The following is a 22151-nucleotide window of genomic DNA, read 5'->3' on the forward strand; positions in this document are numbered from 1 at the left end:
GGGAAGAAGAAGGAACGGGGGCATGTTTGGAGTGATGGTGTTTGTCTTCCCAAGTAACCATTACGCATGACGGAGCCCTGCTTTCCTGGAGATGGCTGAACACCTGCCTGCCCATGGGAAGCAGTGAATGCATTCCTTGCTTTGCTTTGCTTGCGTGCACAGCTTTTGCTTTACCTATTAAACTGTCTTTATCTCAACCCACGAGTTTTCTCACTTTTACCCTTCTGATTCTCTCTCCCATCTCACTGGTGGGGAGTGAGCGAGCAGCTGTGGGGTGCTTAGTTGCTGGCTGGGGTTAAACCACGAGAAGAACTAATATCTCAGAAGTGAAGGAAGAAAAAAAGAATCCAATGGGACAGGGACAAGCTAAGAGAAATACTGAAAAGCAAAGATAACTGCTTTGCTTCTATGCACTAGAAGAGGAAGGGCCAGGGGCAGGACAGAAAAGCAGTAATATATTCAGTATCATAAGCTGGAAAAAAATGTTATTTGCATTAAGCACCCAGAAAAATGTTGTAGCAGAACTGACAAATGCTACCTAGGCAAGATCTGTGGTAGATTTAGATTAGTTGTCATTAATATCATTTTGAAATCACAATCAATAACTGAGTAATAAAAATACATATGCAATTACTTACTATTTGTTCTCTTAGGTGAAGATTAAAACCTACCTACCCTCCCACTCAGCTCCGGAGTTTGGTTCCTTTCCCAGATCACCTCATCCCTCTGTCCTCATCACACAGACCAAGCTAGCACTCATCTCCTAGCACTAAGCACCCCCAGAACTGAAAGACTGGGAGATGGCAGCACTCTGTGGGACCAACACCAATACAGGCATGAGGACATGCTGAAAGTAGAGGGGACGCAGGGCAGCAGGATTAACACACTGGCACAATGTAGTCCCTCAAACTTCAGATACTTTCTGCAGTCAAACCAGAATGCCACTTCACCTGGAGAAACATTAGGTCCCTGGTTTAATTATATTTTAAACATATTATGCTTACGTTAAACTAACTGTCTTTCTGCTTAGCTTCCCAAATTTAGATTTAGGCACAAATATGATGACCTAAAAAAAGTGCCAGCAAAAGTGATACCAAGTTTGTGGGCATAAATGGATAAGTAAAAAGCATAACAGAGTTTTTCTGCAGCAGGCGGTGGTGAGAAATAAAGGCCTAAATCCGTATCTTAGTGATGTTGAGTTTGCTCTGCCAGCTAAGTATCTGTAGGCAAGAAGATGAGAGACAAAAGTAAAAGAAACTAGTTTGGACAGACAGAACCAGATTTGAAGAAAAAGCACTGCTCTACAAGACACTAGCCTAAGATGGTGGTTGAATAAAAACAATCAGAAAGAATTTCAGTTCAAAGAGTTAAGTTCAACAGTTATATTCAAGATAAACTTACGTCATGTTTTGGCCATACATCTCACTATACTCAATTTTAACCAGACAATACCTAATGCTAACAATCTACAACAACAGAAACTGTAAGCCCAAAGATGACAAAAACATCTTTTGCCTTTTAAAAAACAATCCCACCTACTCATCGTGATTCCTTTGTTGATAATGAAATAATTACTCATGTCCTGAAACCAAAGTCAGCAACTGTCTATGACAGTTTCTTGGGCAGGAATTTTTATTTTGTTTTTATTAAAAAAAAAAAACATAGACAAAACCCAAAGTAAAGCATCCAAACCATCCTCCTTCCCCAAATATGTTTTTAGACATAAATGTGCAAAAAATTACAGTATACTCTACTGTCAAGTAGAAGACCAAAACCATTAAAGGTTCTCAGAAGCATCTAACAACACTAGAACAGAGATGTAACTTGACTCTGCTGAAGAGAAATACTGATGAGATTCTCTATAAAGTCAACGGGCCAAAAAAAAAAAAAAAAAACCCCAAACAAAAAAAACCAACAAACCAGTAAGTGCCATCACTTAGTTACAGTCATTTTCTTTGCTAACTTGGTAATGCTGCTACTGGACTTACTAAATGCTTGTCACAGCTATCATTGATTTTTGTCTGGGCCAATGGAGAATTGGGTAAGATTTCTGAGAGACTTTAATTCATTGTATTTATTTTAACATGTATTTATTTTAAGATCAAAGACAATCACCAAAGGCGACTTACAGCTAATAATTTATCACCTTAAACAATTATCTTACTATCATTGCACATCACTATCCCCAGTGCCCCACTAAATTACACTGGACAGCTTATCTAAAAGCCTCATTTTTTGGGTTAGGTTCTTCCATGACATTTATTTTCCAGATTGCTTGCTAATTCATTCCTAGGTATACTTACTTTATAAGTAAGTAAAAACCTGTCTTTTTAAAACAATATTTCAGTGGGTTCACTATTAATAAAGACCTCTAAAGTAGTAACTAAAAATGTCTCTTTTTAAATGCTTTGCCAAGCATTTTCTAGAAAGTAGCTTTCTAATAAAATGTTTTAAAGATATGGGTAATACAGAAAGCATTCAAGACCGCAGCACTGAACATACAGCATTAAAACTAGCTATTAACTATTGCATCACAATAAAAATGAACAGTAATTACCATAGGCAAGTTGAGCCACATGGTGAACAACACCGTTTACTTCAGAGTTTTGTTCCATTGACAGGCAGCTTTGTGTGGACAGCCCATTTTCTCCATGGTCAATAATCACTGCTTCAACATCATCCTCAACATTCACAGATACATAATCTATTAGCATATGCAGAAAGAGAAACAGGTAAGACTAGACACCATTCTGCGTACCAGATGACAATGTAGTGCTTGTATCACGTCTAGCATTATCTGACTTGTACCGCGGGCTAATTTAAAACCAGTTTCACTTTAGCATCTAAATGCAAAGTCACTTTTAAACACAGGCATTGAGGTTTTAACACGGACTAGAAAGGAAGCAGCTTACTATTGCTTAGTTGGCAGGATTCCTGAAACTATTCAGTACACAACTCTTCCTACAGTGTCCAGCTTCAACAGGAACAGTTACAAGCCAGTAGCAAGCACTTCTGAGAAGTCCACTGTTTACATTCAAGCATATGACAAGACCTATTAATTTGGGTTTGAAACTTTACTTTCATAAAGAATGCTTAATACACTTGAAACAAATCAGTCTACAAATCCTAACTGCATATTTGGTATTCATATCAAACCAAACATCGGCTCCCAATGAGATGCTGTGCAGAAACACTGAATGGCAAGTCTCCAGTACCAAATTTTTTCCAATTAAACATACTGCATCAAGAAAAAATGTCCTCATTTCAGAATAACTGTATTATAGCTATTATAGCTAGATCTGGTGGTTTGGGGAGGGGAGGGAGCAGAATTTATTCTTGATGAAACAAATTAATGGAAGGAATCATATTGTGAACCACTAAAGTTAGGAAACAAAACTTAAATTCAGCCAGCACACATGCATAATGACACACTAACTATATGAACACATGCCGTATTTTCCACAGGATCTCTACCCTGTTCAGTGCACAGGATGGACTGAGCTCCAGGAATGAATCAGGGCTGTTATGAGTGTAACAGTGGTCTGGTTCTTTACTCTTACACAAACAAGTCACCCCAAATCCTGCTCTCTTCCCTCTGTTCCAATTTCTTAAGAGACCAAAAGGTGGGAAAAAAGCTGAATTCCACAGGTCATAAAGTTTTCCCTCTGGCCAGTACTCCCATCCAATCCAGGACAGTACAGCAGGGTTGGCATTTGGCTGTCATCAGATTAGGAAAGACTTCACCCAATTGAGGGTCTGTTCAGAAACACCCATTAATTGCCATGCAGTCAATAGCTATGTTTATAGTAGTAAATGAGGCCAAAAAGCTAGTTGGGGCATAGTTGCCCTGCAAAAAGGAGTTTAGCTGAGCGGACATGAGCTGGGATATGCTGCTTAGGCTCAAAGTCGGAGAACAGTTCTTGGCCAGTTTTAATTAGCTGTATAGAAGTAAACAACAGGACTACTCATGAACTTAATTTAGGCACAGCTTTTGGCAAACCACTTCAGTGATGTTCACTGACTGAAGTTCATTGCAGGCTAACATGAGTTACTTGCCTGTGTTGAATTACTTAACTGCCTCACAGGCACAAATTTTTTTGTTGATAATCATTTAGTATTCTACCTACTTTGGGAGAGAGTTAACTGAGAGTCTGGAAAAGTGCACCTGCAATGAAGCAGATGGGAACAGAATCCTCTCTGCCTTTTTCCCCAACCGGTACGCCAGGTTACTGTATGACCTGACAAATGCCCTACTTACAGCTGGGCCTCTGCTGCCCTGCAGTCATCTTTCTATCCCTAACTAGAGGAAGTGACAAGTTGTACATTGCCTGTGCAACCCTACAACACACAGAATTTACCTGTATATTCATAACCTTTGCCACAAATCTCATGCCTCACTTTGCCTACAGGAAATAAGGCAGGCACATCAAGCCTACCTGACCAGCAACTATGTCGCTCAAATCTACAGCAGACAGAGCAACAGGTACAGAAGAGGGAAAATTCTGTGGAACTGGCACATAGCAAAGACAAAGCAGCTCCATCTGGACTAGAGGAAGGCCAGTATGATCAGACGTCAGGAGACTTTCTACAACTGGTTGATACCGAAAGCAGAGGTCGGTCTTCCATACCCTCCACCACCCGCCCTTAAATAAGTTTCAAAATCAGAATTTCAACAGTGCAGTGGACTCTGGGCAGAAAGTGTTTGCAAAGTCTGTAGCTACAGCAACTCACAGCTGGAGGAGAAACATAAACCAAACAGGAAAATACAGAAATGAAAACACCTCACTTCCAAAAAATATCTAATTAATTACAACACATTTCTACCATGATGTAGAAGCAATGCAGCAACAAGCACTAGTCTCTCAAAACTTTTAACCTCTAAGATGGTGGTCAGGATCCTCCTTATCCCCAGGACTTTTAACTTCCATCACCCATTGCTGAATATGGCTGCTTTCATACAGGGAAAGGAAATTACTCCCTCTTCAGAATGGCACTCTTGCATGGACAGTCAGGAAATTTTGAGATTAGAATACATGACCCATTTCCACGAAGGTTTATCAACATGCCTGGTCACTGCAACAATAAGGAAAGCTGCTCCAAATGTAGACCCACCCGCTTTGTACCAAGCACTTCTTCCTTTTCCTAACGTGTTCTAGTTGTCTTGCCTCTAAAGTCAGTGGAAAAATTTACATGTCTTTGCTGTAGATTGGCTATATTCATCACCAAGGGAGTGTCTGTGCTCAAAAATATTTTGTTTAGAAGACTTGTCAACAAATATTAGCTAGTTCAAAAAAAAAAAAAAGGAAGGGGAGAAGTAGTTCTCATCTTACAGTCCTATACATATCTTATTCAGGCAAGGGAAAACAACTCTGAATGTCACTACTGTAGTCATTCTTACATGTGAGGACTTCTTCGTTCATTCAACTACAACCTTCACACCTTCAAAAACTTGTGACAAAAGAATTCCAGCTCATAAGCCTAAAGAAACTGCAACCTAGTCCTGTAAGCAATTCTAACTATTTCTGACGCTTCTTAAAAGTGCTAGCAATACAGAGTAATACCATATATACAGCACCAAACAATATGAAATACATATCTGTCTCTCTCAAGTAGAAACCACAAACTGCCAGATTCTGTGATTAATTTGTTCTCCTGACAAAAACCCAAATAAAAACGAAGCCATCAAGATATTTTTTACTTGTGACTGAATGAAGATGCAACTGCATTTCTTGTGCCAAGTTAATAACTTCATTGTGTTAATTAACTCCACTGACACAAAATATCATGACATAGATATTTAGACATTTCCAGTAAGTCTTGAAAGGAAATGATAAATTAAAAAAGTGTGATTAAGAAAATATTTTAGGTTTATACATATTTCATATAAGGCTTTTATTGTGAAGTGAATTACACATTATAGTAAGACTTACTAAATAGGCTGGTTTATCCAATCATTGGAACAAGTTATCAGTTTAAGAGAACTCTGAATTTCTGTTTGAAAACTGACAATCATCTAAAATTAGAAAATATCACCAAACTAATTTCCTTCTCAGCCTCAATGCATGCTCTGGGTTATATGGTATAGACTATGACTTATTATTTTCAGTAAGGCAGTAGGAGATGCTATAATATAAGGTAGAGGTTTATAAAAAAAAAAATGCATTGTACAGAAAGATAGTTGTAGACAGAGCAGTGCTCTGAAATGACCAAATTAGAAAGCCAGGATTGGAGGTGCTCTTTTTAACTTAAAAGCTGTTTATGTTCACCATTTAGAATTCTTTCACCATGAGCTCTTCCTTGCTTCTGCACAAAGTCATCAGGTAGCAGGTATTTGTAGAAAGTTAAAGGCACTTAAACTTGAGCCCAGCTTTCATAATGATTTACATGCAAAAATGTCCAACTGTGTGTCTAACCCTGCATCAGAAGTTGCATTACTATATTAAGTACAGCTTTTTATGCAGCAAAGTAAAACCAAGCATCATAAAGAATTTATTTCCAATAACCAATACAGAAATCTAGTTAAAAGTAATTATGACTTGAAAATTGTCTCTCTTCTTTGGAAACTGTCATTTTATCAACATACTCCAGCAATCAAATGACTGCTTATCTTTTTACTATGACTTGGTCACCTATCCCAAAAAGTATAGTAGTATAGGTTTTAGTGAAAAAGAGCTGAAAACAGAAGAAAAATGTGAAACATAATAATGAAAGATGAATAGAACCAAACTGCAACATAAAGAAAATTGGGGGGGGGCGTGCATGGACAGACCACCAAAATAATTAGAGATGGAAAGATGTTGATATTAAACATCAAGAAATACTAAAAACAAACAAAACACGCCCACAAAAACAAAAAACGAAAACCAAATGTGAACTTTTTCAAAGCCAGAGTTAAAAAGAAAAGACAAACATAAAAGCCCAAAAAACTCTGTATCAACTACGAATTACATACCAAAGCAAATCAAGCAAAGCAACCCTACCCAAACAAATAAAAGATATATCAAGGAACTTACATGGGTTGAAACTAAGTCACAAAAGGAGAGCCAGCTAGCATTAACTTGGCACACAACTAGATCCTGCTCTATTTATGGCCTGACACTTATGCTAACACACACAAAAAAGGAACTAACACAAGGGTGAGCACAGGGACACCAGCGTCATGATGCCTTTCAGCGGTAGTACCATCCCATCCCAGCTTCAAGTAATCATTTGCATATTAACTCAATCTCATTGCAGATGTAACAGAGTTTTAAGCACATTTCTGCATACTATGATAATCAAACCTATGGGCACAGAAATACAGCCAGATCTGATGCATCAGCTGAAGTCTGAAGACAAGCTGACAGACTACTTTTCTTTCCCCAAGTACGTTACTAATGAAATACACCACATAAGCCAGTGGGATAAGGAAGGACTCCTACTGAGTCAGGCATTACCTGATGAATGCTCTCGCTTATTGCGGAAACAGAAACGTAGGCAATCATGAGGTATGAAAGGAAGGCGGATGAGAGAGCTGAAAGCACTGAGTAATACTAAATCCTATCCCAACCTCTACTACAGAGTTCCTGGGGGCTGCTAGCAAAATCACTAAAACGAAGTCAAACTTTTCACAGGAATCCAGTGTTTTTTCTTCATTTTCTAAGAGTTCAGTTAGACACATCACTGTATTTCTACAAACATGATCTTTATACTCCCAGGTGCAACAGAGAGCCATGAAAGCTATGCGTAAGACAAACTAGATTTTATAGAGATGCTTAAATACTGCACTCAGAAAAATTGGGTACCATCCACCTCCAAGTTGCATCCTTGAATTCAGCACACTTCTGATAATTTTGTCCTTCATCTAGATAGGTTGTCACAGATCAGAGACACCAGAATACTCTACCAGAGACAAAACACTTATCAACAGTCTCTGAACACTGAAACAATAGTTAATTTAGAATGCTGTACTCAAAATTTGCGTGACTGAAATTTGCAACAGATTAAGACAATGGGATTGTATATTGAGCAAATACAAATACCAGTTACTACGGTGAGAAGCAGAATAATGAAGCCAGATTTCCAGTGGCTTTAGGTCTCATATTTGGATTACTGAGGTGCTAATAAGATCAAAACTCAAGGTAAAACAAATCTCACAGAGAGGCCTCTGATGTTTAATAAGATTTGAGCTCATACTGCACCTTTTGACTGAGGAGTATTATTAATGGCACATCTTTTCTATTGCCAAGGAATTTAGAACGGTCTTAATATTTAAGAGTACCGAGTTACAGACAAAGCCAATCAAGAGACCAAAAAATTGAGGACAAAGGAGAAGGAACAGACACGGAACACATTCCCCTGCATGTTTGCTTAATCAGGAGTATATCAGGATTGCTATGCTCCCACCCTCCTAGATCTCAATCCTACCCCTTTACTTCATGCTGACAGTTGTATAATGGCACAGTGAACTGGCTGAAGCCTAACCACACCAAAAATAAAACTATTTTTTAGCCAGAAAAGCTCTCTGAACCATAAAGTTCAGGGAACACAAGGAAATCGGGCATCTGAGCAAGTGACAACTGGAACCTCTTGAGAGGGTAGAGGTCTGTAACAGCAATGACAAGCTAAATGAGTTTAAACTGATGTGAGACTGTATAACATTACTCCTTGGAAGGGCAAGGTGAAGCATATAACTGACAGAAATATACCTGCTTTGATCCTAAGTAAATGAAGCCCATATACCTCTAAGACACAGAAGTTGCACTATGCATTATGTCTTCAAATGGAAAGATCATTAGGTCAGGCATCTCACTTTAGGAGCATTACTCATCTCTGCTGGTACTCAGGTTTTGTATCTGAGTAACTGCAGCACTCGGGGACCTGCCAGGGCCGAGACACCTCTGTTCCACAGCAAAGTCTCCCCAACATTTTGCCACTACGCTCACCCACCACTGCAAGACTAAGGATAGCGAAAGCTTCCTCCACCACACACCACACAAATCCCGCTGGCCCCACACCAGAGGTAATCAAGCTGTGGCAGGGCCACATTACTTCTTCTGAGCAGTAACTTCCCTGAGAGAGTCCTGCTCCCAGCTCTACCGCAGCACAGCCACCCACGGTCGCACCTCGGGCCTCTCGCACGGCTCCCCTCTGCCCTCGGCTCAGCTGCGGAAGGACTGACGCTGCAGGAGCGCCTCGGGAATGCGCGTCCCCGGGGAAAACCCGAGCGCCGCGGACAACCCGGGAGCCCGCCGGGGCACGTACGCCCGGCCCCGAGCGCCCAGAAGGGGAAGCGCAGCACCCCTTGCCCGCCCGCGGGGACCCTCGGCCCCCCGCGCCCGCCCGCCGGCTCCGCGCCGCGCGCAGAAGCCGTTGCCCCGCCACCCCCACCCCGCACAGCACCTCCAAGCGCCCGCCCGCGCGCCCTCCGCGCCGCGAGCCCCCACCGCCACTGACGCGGCGGCGACGGGCAGTAGCGGAAGCCAATGGCGGCGGCTCGCCCCGCCGGAACCGGCGAATAGCGGCGGGCGCGGTGGGCGTGGCTTGGCCGGCTCGGCAGAGAGCGTTGGGGCTGTTGCGAACGATGAGGGAGCGTTCTCAGCGTTCCGGCGGCTCTCCGCGTCCCGTCTCCCCTCCCTCGGGGGAGCGGCAGGGCGGGGGCGGCCGGGAGCCTTACCCTCGGCGGACATGGCTTGCTGGGGCGGCAGAGCGCGGGGTCCTTCTCGGGCGGGTAGGGCGGCGGAGCGAGCCGCGGCTCCGGCACAGGCAGGTGTGGCCGGAATGCGGCGTTGGAAACGGAAGCGGCTTCTCCGACGTGAGCAACAAACTGTTTTGAACCAGTGCGGCTGCGCGCTGGGCACGGGGGCGCGCCTGGCAAACGGGAGCCAGGGGAGCGGGGGCGGTGCCGCCCTCTCCCTCAGCCGCCCGCCCGCCCGCGTCCCGGGCCGCCGCCTCGACCTCGGCGGCAGAGGTGTGATGCCGGGCGCCGGCTCTCGCGTTAGGGAAAGTGCCCCGGCTTTCTCTGTGCTCGTCTTGGTTCCGTGGCACTGCCACGCTCCCTGCTAGCCGAGGCCTGGCCGAGGGCAGCGGGCTCGGTTTCATGCAGGCTCCTCTGTCCCCAGGAGGATGGAGGGCTGCCGAGATGCTCTGCGAGTCTCTGCGGGAGGGCAAAGCCGTGGGTAACTTCAGGTCCAGCCTCTGCGGTTCTCAAACTGCAGAGCCTCTTGTGCATGCCATCCCTAGCCCCAGGTTTCAGCATACAGTAATGTCTGGTTATCTTACCACGCCATCAGATGTGGTTTTGGTTCTTCACAAACCACTTGCTGTAATAGGAGAAATCCAGGTACAGAGTGGTATTAAAGGCTGCAAAAGTTTGTCTTCATGGAGCTGTACAAAGTCAGGTGTTAGGGCCCCAGTTCATGCAGGAACAGTCTGGGCCTTTGGGAGGGACGAAATGTAGACATATCAGCCTCACCTACCTATATTAACAATTTTGTGCTTTTTGCCTTACCACTGCCTCCTTTGTCTCTATACGCCAACCCCCTTTTTTTTAATTCAGGACTGGGGATAAGGGGGTCGGCAGGGCCAGGACACCCTGTCCAGACATGCCCTGGGTGTGCTCACACTCCCCTCTGGAAGCACAGGGATATCTCTGGGGGAATATGTTTGGGGAGGGATTGGAAGAAGATCCAGGATGGTGATGCGACCTGATCTGCTTGTGGTCTGGGGCAACAAAGTGCCCTACGACAGCCTGCAGGACCAAAGCCCAGCTCAGCAGCACCATGGAGACACTAAAGCAAAGCAACAGAAGAGCAATCCCTGCAGGTCCAGCCAAGAGCCCTACCAGGAGGTGAAAGAGATGTCTGGGAAGTGCTGCGCAAGGAGAGAGGATGGTTGTATCTTTTATTGCATAACCTAATATTCCCTCACTAGAAGCTGGTCTGCACACCCACAAAGAAGCAGGAGAGACAATGGCAGGGGGAGCCCAATTCACACCCTGTACCGGCTACTCCCAGGCCCACGCCAGGGGCAATCAGCCCATCAGAGGCCCATCTCCACAAGCCCAGAGGAGCCCAGGGGCACAAAGGCAGGCAGGAAACCTAAATTAAGGACTCAGAGGAACAAACACCCTGTCCAGGCCCCTCCCGGGGCTGCCCCAGCAGAGTCTCGTGCCCAGCGTCCAGGCATGAAACCCATCAAATGAGTTTAGCATTTAGTGAAACTAGTGAAATGAGCAGTAGTGAAATGAGTGAAACTCATCAAAAGGTGCTTTAGCACCTTTCGGACTGAGGGGGGGGTTGTTGCCTGGGGGTATGGGGCACATTATGGGGGAAGAGCATTTCAGGATTGCACAGGACTTACTATGAGATGTTTAGGGGAGAAACCGAAAGCAGGGAAAGGGATGGATTGAGGTGAATTGGGGAGGAACAAGCATGGCGTCATCTTAAATTTCTTTCTAGCTTTTTCCTAGGGTGAGAGTTCTCTGTTCTGTGCACGTGTGTGTGTATGGGGGTCTGAGTGCAGCAACGAGAGTCCGACCACGTGTCTGAGGGCCTGTGTGCCCGTGGTGCAGCAACTGGAGCGAGTGCAGATGTGCGAGCACTAATGAAGGTCAAGCTGGACTGTCCAGCCCGTAAGTGAAGTGGCCTGGGAGCCAGGGGTGCCGCTAAGGGTGAGACCACGGGGGAGTCAGCTACTGGGGACCAGGGGAGTCCTGGCCAGCTGCTGGAGAGACCAGCAGGTCTGGGGGGTCTCAAGGGCTGAGGGGGGCATGTGTGTGTCTAAGAGCAAGACCAAAGGGTGGTGGCTACTGGGGGATGGGGGTGCCCTGGACAACACTGGGTCTGTGAGTGGCTCTGTGTCTCTAAGGATGCAGCCATGGGGGGGGATGGCTACTGGGGACCGGGGGGGTCCCAGCCAGCTCTGCATGTCTGGGGGGGTGGGGGGCTGAGATAGTCTGTTACAGCAACTGCAGTGGGGCTGCGGCCTCAGGGACTCGTATGTGCCAGCAACTGGGAAGACTGGGATCCAGGGCCAACTACTGGGCAGGCTGAGTCAATGCTTCCTTTATCATTTTCTGATCTGTAGCAGGTTTTAAAAGCCTTTTCTCTCCTTGATGTAGATAGCGAGATGGTAGACCAGCATCTACAAGCCCTATCTTGAACCGAATCAGTGCAGTACATCCAGTTTCTTGCACAAGTTTCTTCACCAAAACACAACAGAATTTTCTGATGCTTTCCAGATAAAGTACTGGGCTGAAAGAGCGTTGAGTAAGCTAAGAGTTTTACTTTCCTATAAAGCTTGAGGTGATGGGAGAATGCCTGAGTAATAGGGAGCCCAGCCAACAATGCTGTATTCAAAATCAGCTTTTATCTTCCGTTTATTTTTTTCTGTAGAAAGAGAGGAACTTTTTTATGATAGGGCAACATTTTGTATAGATGTAAGGAAGCAGTCCCTGAAAAGAATGATTTGTGAACAGGTAGGTCTTGGGAGGCCACAGAGGCTGAATGGGGTACCAAGACACAGACGAAGTGAAGTACGGGAGCGAGGGACAGGGGATACTGCCGACTGTGGAAAGGAAGTACTCGGGGCAAGGATAAACAAATGTTGGGTTTGAAAGGAAACAGATTGAAAATTTTGTTGGATATCTGATTTCCATAGTCTTGTGGGGCAATGGTATTTGGAGGAGCTAAGGGAAGAAAGGTATTTAAGGTCAGGCTAAGAGGAGTACAGTCTTCAGGGAAGCTAAATGAAAAGGGACGATCTGATAAACTAGAGGCCGTAATATCTCTGTTCTGAGTTACAGCATGCTGTTTTAGAAAGTTTTGTCTTGAAGATATAAAGTGGTGGGCATTCCTCTGTATTTCTACAAATATTCTTTCAGTGGTTTACTAATCATGTAGAAGGCAGGACGGATTTGAAAAGAAAACTGAAGGAAGTGGAGGTAGGCAGGAGGTTCAGGGAAGGTAGTCAGCTAACAGTTAATGCATTTGAATGCAGAATCATAGTTTCAGAAAGATTGAGAAAACCTGATCTACAAAGAATTTCTTTTTCTTGGATCAGTTTTCACTAGAAATTTCCTGAAATTAATTTGTTGGCCATCTTTCCTGGTACTTATGGTTATTGGATCCAATAAAATAAAAATATGTTTACCTACTTTTTCTGTTTCTGTAATGTCTTCATTTTGGGTTTGAAATTTGGTATTTTGTAGTGTTGGACATTTCAAATGACAAGTGAAGTTGTGGACTAACTCTAGTTACACACTGGCCTTCATAGATCCCAAAACGTGTTTTGTGCATTGAGTTGAGGAAAGTAACAGAAATTACAGCCTAAATTTACATTATCAGGTTTTGTTTGATGGTTTGGCTGGCTTGGCAAAGTGAAATGCACAGAAACAGATCACAGTATTAGGATAATATGGTTAGGCATCAGTACTTAGAGGGTATGGTCTATATTTCATTCTCTTTGCTTTGGGTCAGCTCTTAAATTATCTACCAAACCCAAGAAAACAGTGAAAGTGTGAAGCCCAAACTAGAGGATTCATTTTTGAGGCTCTACCGTTCTTAAGTGGTCATAAAACCATTTGTTTTCATTACCCATAATAAAGAAACTATGTAAGGGGTGTCTGACTGCTGCTGAGCAAGCCTTTAATGAATACCAAAAGGAGGTACTTTTTAAAAGGATAACATTAAAGGATGAACACTAAATACTACTAATAATATAATAGTCCTGTGCCAGCCTTTTAAATATATAAATTAACTTGCTTATTTAGGAAGTTAGCTTAGGAACAAGCTTAGGAACTGAATGCCATGTTCTTACAGATTTTGAATGGCCTTTACTCATACAAATGTTTTTATCTGATGATTTATTTTTTCAGCTTTGGAGGCTTGTAACAGAACTGAGCCACCTGACCTAGATTCAGTGTGACTCCTTAACAGACTAGCCAAGCCACAGGTTCAGTCATGTTACTTAATTTTCTCAGTCTCAGTGAAAACCATAGTGTGAATTTCCACAGAAAACTCATTGGATGATTGTGTGTTTTTTGAGTCATATTAAAAAAAGCAGCCTAACGTTAAATCAAAACTATTGCAAAACTGTTACTAGAGGGCAAGGCTTCTGTTGTTTGTTCAGGTGCCATTAGCAAAAAGGCTTATTTTTCTGCCTCATTAGTACCTCACTGCTAGGTGTGGAGAATGTTGCTGTAATATGGATGAACAGTCTGAATTAACCTATGAGTTGATCAAGAAATGTCATTTCCTTGGCCTTTGTTATTCTTCTTTTGGGACTGAGATGGCCAGCTGAAGATGCCAGTGAACTAAAAAGGGAGATGTAGGGGCAGTTGTTTCCTGACAGGAATAGCTTATGGTTTGCAGCCTTTTTGTGAAATGGCAATAGTAAGAGGTATTCATGTCAGAGCTTGATAATCTTCTGTCAAAAAAATAAAATTGGCAGCAACCTTTTTAGAGTGAAAGTGCGTGAGAGCTACCACTCCTATCCATGATGCTGTTACTACCATCGCTGTTTTGCACAGCCTTTTAATTTATCTTCTAAGACAACAGTAAAATTCACTGAGAATGCTGACATCTGTTATAGGATACATTTCCCTTAACATTCAGAGTGGTTTTCTGATTTTCCAACTCTGGGGAAGTTTAAATAGCAATGCAAGCGTATCTAGTGGGAAAGACTGTTTTTAGCTGCTTACGTGTTCTGTTGTCCTGACCTTGAGCCTATGTTGGAGGATATGGATTCCTTATGAATATATTTCCTCAGTTTTCTCTTTGAGGAGTACAGGTGATATGATGTGAAACCTCTTCCATTCATACTGAAGTAATTAAAGACAGACATCTTCGGTCAGCAGAGCTGGATAACTTGCACTGAAGAAGTTAGGAGAACCCATTGAAGGATTCTTATGACCAATAATGTTGGGCACTAGAAAAGTTTCAGGAGAATGCTAACGTGGCAGTAGCTGAAAATACAAATGGGACAAGCCGCGTAATGAAAAACCCGTCAGCCTGACTTTAATCCCAGGAAGCTATCAGAACAGTTAATACACACTTCTGTCACAAAGTAGACAATTAAAGGAGGGAAATATAATTAATGCAACCAAAAATATGTTTATGGAAAACAAAGTCTGTCAAGTAAGTGCCCATAGAAACGCGTGTAGAAATCAGTACTAGGATTGTTACCTCTGTTGTGGATCAATGCCTCTCTTTTTAAGTTAAGTCCAGTAAAAGCTCCAGCAAGAGATGAAAATTAAGACATGCCTCATGCTTGCTGGCGCAAGGGGGACGCCGCCATGTTGCATGTGTGGCCTGAGTTGCCAAGTCTCTGAGAACACTATAGGAAAAATGTACAGGGAGAGTGTATAGGAAGATTTGTTGAGTAGGGGTTGAATTCCACTCTGGGGAGAAGGTGCTAACATTTTCAATGTGGCATCTAAGTTTTAACACCCATGTGCTTTATTATCCTCCAAAAAAACCCCCCAAAACCTGTAACTCTTCCCATGCATAGTTATATATATTATATATATACAAAATATATATATTCCTTATATATATCTACACAGCATGGTGGGATGCTTTGCCGAGAAGCAGGATAGTACAACTGGAGAAGCGCTTGTATACATAGTGATACTACTTATAGTATCTAGTTTATATTATCTCTGAATGGGGCTGACAGTGGTATGCCATGTACACATACCCAAAGGTACAGGCTGAAATCTGGATTTTACAGACTTATCAAAGTCACTGTCTTCACATATGTTGTAAATAGTTACAATGATTTCACTTTGTATATATAAAAAATCAATGGGTATGTTTTACATAGTCTAATGTTTCATCTTCTCTTCCACTGAGCATGAAAAAAATACACAGGCGTACAGTGGGCAGATGAAAACCAGCTTGTGCCTGCCTCTACGGGCTAAGCTCTTCCTACAGATCTTGCTTATCTGTATTTCTGGATTGGGAAAGGCACACAATCCAACAGGAAATGATCGACGTAATCATTAACTGCTTGACCATCTGGTTAAAACAAATGCAAACTGATTCCCATTTGGAGACTACTCTAGAACCACAGCCATCAGGGCAATCCTCATAACCTTGCAAAGCATGATTGCAGGCAGCCCAGCAGCATTCCCCAAAGCTGATTTTTTCCACTCACTCTAAGGCACCAGAGCTGCGCGTTTCAGCTTTTTTTTCCATATGCATTTTTTAAATACCAAGTACAGTGTCGCAAAGCTACTGACAAAATGACAGCTGAAACCAAAGTTTCAGATGCGCATCTTCCCCTCCCTGTTTCCTGCAGGTATGCAATTTTCGAAGAGACATGCAGGGGCTATCATTTAAACCACTTAGCTTCCATGTCCTGACTTCTCAACCTCCTGGTAACCAAACTGTTTTAAAACAAAGTAGTGTTTGCACTTCTAAGTTTGTGTTCATAATTTATGGCCTGCCCTTTAGCCCACGGCTTGCTTTATCTGATAAGATTCAGTCACTGGATTCTCTATGCCTCTATGCCTTGGGTCTGAAGCGTTGCAATTTGTTTTGTTTTCCAGCTGAAGATAAAGTAGCGGTCTTCCCACTATTATTCACCCCAGCTTCCCTTCTCTTACCTTTTTCTTACGTGTAAAAAAGACCTGGGGCAAATTCAGCAGGGTTTATATTCTGGCAAAATTGTACTTGTGGGGAAAACTCCACTTAAAGTCAATGACAGTTTGGATACAGATTTCCCCTTACTCATTTTATAAAAAAAATTAAGTTGAAGAGAAAACACGATTAAATGGTTTGAAATGTGTAATGCGCTGAGACTTACCTTTGGAAATAGCATACCTGTAGTCTGTAGATTAGACTTCACATTTCATGACAAGAAAGTAAAAAGAAGGCGTGATTTAATTGCAGTCACGTTTATTTGCAGTTTCTATACACACTTTCTAGGTAATCAAACTTTTCCGACACATTTTTTGAGAGGGGTTCACAATGAAACTGTCACCGTTTTTACTAAAAATAAATACAAGACTTAAAGTGTTGCACAGCTCTAAAATATACAAAGGCTTGGATTTAATGTAAACTTTGAAAACATTTTACAAAAGAAACCATCTTTGCAACAATTTAAAAAGTTTGTATTTACAAATATTACAAAAATACAAAATGGATGCAAGTCCATAAACCATTGTCTTTTCTGCCAGCATGAACTGGTGCTAGTACCAAAATAGTTACACTGTAACCTTCTTAATTTTTTTTTTTAATTCTTTAAGTCATAACCTACAGTATTTCTCTATCTGCCACCATTGCAGCAAATGCACTCAATCACTGACCTTTGGCAAAAGCAAACATATGCTTTATTTGCTACAACTATTCCATGTCCCCTCTATGCTGCCACAACAAGAACAAAAAAAAAAGAGAAAAAAGAAAAGGGCGAAAATGTTATTTTTCAGAACACACAGCTGTATAACTTCAGAAATCGTTCCCATAGCATCAGTGCAAACAACGGCACAGTAGGTTGAAATGACGGTTCAGCGGTTACCTGATGCAGGCACTGTACCCTGTCTCAAGAGGTGAGTGATGTTCCCTTCGCTCTACGGCTTGTCCTCCGGTGCCTTTACGGCACGCCTGCAACACTACGGCGGGGGTCCCCGCCATTCGTTTTCCTCTGACTCCCACGTTTGTTACGGACTCTTTTCTTCGTAGTGGATTTAGAATCTCTCTTTATTTGGGTTTCAATCTGCTAAATATAAGCTAGGAAATTAAACAAAAGAAGTAAGACTATATTTTAATGGGATTATTCTGTGGCCGTTTTGTACGTGAAGTATTGCCTCACCGTTTCAGTAAAAAAAAATTTTTTTAGTGTACACATATTTATTTATGGTCTCTATGAAATTATTGATTGGTAGTAAAAAGTGATATCATCAAAGTCAATTCAGCTGTATTCTCTTTACAGTTTTGAATGACTATTTAACTCAGGACTATTACAAGTTAGGACTACGTTGTAAAAGTGCTCCTGGTAAAATTTTTAAGGAAAATGAGTGAAGATGACAAACTAAGGATTTTCTGCCCAATATCTCAACTTCCTTTACTCATGTCCTCCAGAAAGTGGTTTGTTATATGCTAAACGTTTCCTCTAAAACATTCTCATTCATTCACTTCACTTGTGTTCAGGCTTATTTTCTTAACTAAGCTACTACTGTGATTAGCCTTTTGTTTCCAAAACCTTGCTCCCATTACCTTGTTGAAAACTCTTTTAGACTTCTAGATTATTTAGACTTCCCGAATTTGCAGCCCTTCAGCTGACGGACCACCCCTCTTCCCAACGCACGTACCACATGCACAGCGACTCCACCTGGCACACTGCACGCAACCAGACTACACAGGAGGACGGTAGGAAACCCTGAATAATGTATTTCTTGTGGTAAGCGCTAGACGAAATCAGATGTGAACCTTATGGGGAATAACATTCGGGATTTGTTAAACCATTCTGACTTGCTTAGACTCTTTAAATCGTAACAGTTATAGGTAGAACCGTCCTCTTTAAAATATGCTCTGCCCGCTTTTAAAAACTCTCAGCTTTATGTTTACATGATTAAAAGCAAAAAAACTAGTAAAAACCCATTTCACACATCCCGCTTCCCTATCCTGTACTTATGCTTAAAGGCAGCTTTTAGTTGATTTCTTCAGTACCAAAGTACGCTCTTTCTGCCATCCTACTCGACCTGTCCTACTGCACACCACATTCCTCCTCGCACTATTGTCTCTGCACTAACCTTTCCTCTACTCCAAATCATATCCTACGGCAACCAACACCAACTGCATCAATTTTGGACAAAGAGGGCCTTCTTCTCCGAGTAGCACGGACGGGGCTACATCGATGGAAACAGTGGTGGCCCAAAGGAGAATCAGGCCTGTTGGTTTTATTCTGCTTAAAAATTAAAAGTATAAAGCGACTCACAGGTTAAGTTTTAAAAGTACACGTTCTTGCAGTTTTAAGACGAGAAAATTCAAGTAACTTCAAGTAATTCAGCTTTTATTTCCCTGCCTTCATTTGTACCAAAGCAGCTGCTTTGATTTGTCTCCTTTCCCACCCCACCCCAGTCCCCCACCCTGTTCCGCATTTCTGGTAAACCCAGACAAGATCCCAACTGTATGTGGCTGGCACAATGAACCAGAGCTTTCCCCTTCCCAGCTCAGCAATGAATATAAATAATGCATACACATACCTATTTCCCAGCTACGTTTTCACAGTGTCATTTTTGTAAATATTTAGGTAGCATGAATCTCATCAGCACAAAGAGAAAGCTTCACTGAAAACTCATCGCGGATATTTACTGATAAATCGAAAGCGCTTCTTGCATGCTTATAATTTATTTGTTTCCTTTACGAACCAGAAACTAATTGTGTTTAAAGATTATAGTTACCAGGTTATGACCGTGTTATGTATCCCAATAGCCTAATAGGAATATGACAGTTAAGTACTATTTCTTCTTGCATCTCTCCTCTCTGAAGCGATCCCTGCTAGAATAAAGGCCCAGGGGAGGCTGTGGGATGGGACCCTTTGGGGCTTTGCATCAGACACGACTTTGTTCTGTCGGAAGCATGCTCGCCTTCCCCACTGATCCTCACAGTAACCCTCCCAGCTGCGCTTTCCAGTTAGCTTCTTCGGAGCTGCCTTAGAAAGACAAATGGTTACTTTAATCCCATCGCAGTCAGCCTTTCCATTTCCTTAGCTAAGGCGGAGAATTCCTCCTTTCCACTGCTCAATGTCATTCTTCAGGCTTGTTGCACTGAAAGTGGTTATCGGTGGCCATGTGAATTTTTTATGTTTGATATGAAAATGGTATTCACAGAATACAGTTATTACATTTGACTTCTTTTGTCTTCTATAAACAAAGTTGTTATGCAGTAAATCGTTTGCCGTGTCCACTTTTTGATAATTCTATTTACAAATTTTTATCAAAAATATGGTATTTACATATGTTTTGTTAATTTCTTCTAAATTTTGTTTCAACTCATTTTAGTGTAGAAAAATACCAACCCTCAAGAGCTTTTTTTTTTTTCTCCCTAGGGAAGCACTACAGTGAGGGATTTGTTTCTAGATGGGCAGCTTCTGGAAAAAAAAAACCCAAAGTCACTTTTAACTCTATGGAAAATGTATAGCTTTGAAATCTACAGTGACAACAGAAATGAGAGTGGGATAAACCAAATGAAGCCAAAAGAAAACAGAACAGACATAGTGTATCTTCCTCCTTTTAGAAAATGTAACGTAATAAATAGCTACAGCTGTAGTCCTCTGTTTCCCCAGCATCTTACAAACACAAACACATTTAAGCATTGATATTGCCCTGCAATTTTTTTCTTTTCTTTTTTTTTTTTTTTGACTGCTACAGCGTTGGCCTTTTATATTCACACCCTTACAGAGCCCGAGTGGTGTCAGCAGCCTGGCCCTGGTGCCCATGCAGCCTACGTTGAGCTCTGAGAAGACCGATCATCATGGGGGCTGCCGTCCGAGTTCTCCGTCTCTCCTTCAGAGATGGCCTGCATCGGCGTGTTGTACAGCCTGCAGCGCACGCTGTACCGGCTGCTGCTGGCTGCTGGAGGTGCCCGGGAGCGCCCCACTCTCGAAGACGCTGACATGGGAAAGCTCTTGGAGGAGAATCCTTCTGCGTTGACCCTGGGGGAGCAGGGGGAGAGCGGGGACAATGCATCGGGGCTCACCGCAGGGGGAGACTCCTCTAAGCTTTGAGGGGCATCCGCCGTCAGCTCTCCAGGAGACTTGGGCAAAATAGGACTTTTCAGAATTTCTGTGGCGGACATCCTGTAGCTGGAATCAGATCGGCTGCCCTTTTTAAGGAGCAGTAGTTTAAACTCCTCATTGGATGTGTTGGACTTTTTGGCATTCCTGTATATGAGCCCGGGGGACCTCTGACTGCTGATGGGAGTGCCCACACTGCCGGCCGGTGGCAGGTTGCTGGCAGGCAGCGTGCTGCTGGTGGGGGGCTGGCTGCTAGTCCCAGACGAAGCTCTCAATCTGTTTCTTATGGAAAGGTCTCCAGAATCCTTTCTCCCGAGAACTTTCCTTTTTGATCTGTAAAAACACAAAGGAACACTCCTTCATACATTATTTTGGTAGAATAACACTTAATGCTGGTCTGGAGTTTCACAGATTGACCGTGCTTTCATATTAGCTAGAGTTTTTGTAATCCCTCTGTCAAACATGGGAGGCTAGCAGTGACTGATGGCACTTTAAGCCGTGATAGCTCTTGTGCAATGAATGAGGCACTGAGCCACAGAGTCCCTTTCAGCCTCACCCAGCTCTTCCAAAACAATGTATGCACAACCAGCTCTTTATAAAGACAACAATGCATCTCGCGTCTTAGCTAATAATAACACTCAGCATAACCTATTCAATATCAGAAATCTGTAATTTCAGTTGTGATCGCAAATTTCAGATGAATACAAAATACCCTAAAATTGAAGAGATGCCTTCTCATCGTTCTCACTACAATGACTCACTCACCAGAACAGAGCTGGTGGGCAGAAGGCAGGAACCACTGCGGGTAGTTTTCTTTGGAGACATGTATGTTTGTTAGAGAGAACGGCCCTGATGTTGTTATCTGTAGAGCATCCTACACATGCCATGAAGATACTGAAAATGCACACCAGACCTTAAAGCATCGTTTAAAAGCTGCCTTTTAGAAAACTAAACTCAATAAACTAAAGAAGGTAGTTTCAGGACAAGACTTAACCACCGAATAACCATCGTTAGTGGGTGACTGTGCAGGGCTGCATGTTACCGTTCCCCGTTGCCGCAAGGTTAGGTCACCTGTGAATGACTGCAAACAGATCCTCTGTAGTGCGGGGTTTGTTTGGAGACACAAAGACATCCTCAGCATCAGCCTGCAACTCCTCACTCAGCGGAGACACGATGGATTCGTCGCTTGGAGAAGACTCTTAAACAAGGAAAGAGGCCACGCTATGAGTCAGACTCCACCGCGCTTTGCAACAGCAACACCTAGGTGAGGCACCAGCTCGGTTCACAACCAAGTGGCCGATACTGCCATACAGATTTTATGCTCTAATCTAAACATCATGTATGCCTGTTGGAGCCCATAAAGGGGGCACTGCTAGGGCCTGAAACTGGGATCTCCCGTTTACTGTACAGCTGTGATAATAAGGCTCCTCTGT

The 22151-nt window shown here is 42.8% G+C and overlaps 2 protein-coding genes and 1 long non-coding RNA gene across 4 annotated transcripts in view; 1 reads left to right on the forward strand and 2 right to left on the reverse strand.

Moving 5' to 3' along the window:
* The window catches only part of BEND2 (BEN domain containing 2), a 34609-nt gene extending 24341 nt beyond the window's left edge, over nucleotides 1-10268 (reverse strand). The window contains exons 1-3 of the mRNA XM_075495459.1: nucleotides 10261-10268; nucleotides 9656-9849; nucleotides 2558-2704 (exon numbers count right to left, since the gene is read on the reverse strand). Of these exons, the coding sequence (XP_075351574.1) occupies nucleotides 2558-2704; nucleotides 9656-9849; nucleotides 10261-10268 (349 nt within the window). The remainder of the gene's footprint in view (nucleotides 1-2557; nucleotides 2705-9655; nucleotides 9850-10260) is intronic.
* A 6610-nt stretch (nucleotides 10269-16878) lies between these two features.
* Nucleotides 16879-22151, reverse strand: part of NHS (NHS actin remodeling regulator) — a 265444-nt gene continuing 260171 nt past the window's right edge. Inside the window, exons 8-10 of one of the 2 annotated variants that reach the window (XM_075521750.1) lie at nucleotides 21790-21916; nucleotides 20682-21051; nucleotides 16879-17711 (exon numbers count right to left, since the gene is read on the reverse strand). In XM_075521750.1, coding sequence (XP_075377865.1) covers nucleotides 17682-17711; nucleotides 20682-21051; nucleotides 21790-21916 — 527 coding nt within the window. In that variant the 3' untranslated portion in view covers nucleotides 16879-17681. Of the gene's footprint in view, nucleotides 17712-18318; nucleotides 21052-21789; nucleotides 21917-22151 lie in introns of those variants that run through there. The other variant, XM_075521742.1, reaches the window with a different exon arrangement.
* LOC142419128 (uncharacterized) lies at nucleotides 17704-20457 on the forward strand. The gene is made up of 3 exons (XR_012778482.1): nucleotides 17704-18350; nucleotides 20032-20224; nucleotides 20354-20457. It is a non-coding gene; the product is annotated as an uncharacterized LOC142419128 (long non-coding RNA).

Source organism: Mycteria americana, chromosome 1 (assembly GCF_035582795.1).
Source record: "Mycteria americana isolate JAX WOST 10 ecotype Jacksonville Zoo and Gardens chromosome 1, USCA_MyAme_1.0, whole genome shotgun sequence".
Lineage (NCBI taxonomy): Eukaryota > Metazoa > Chordata > Aves > Ciconiiformes > Ciconiidae > Mycteria > Mycteria americana.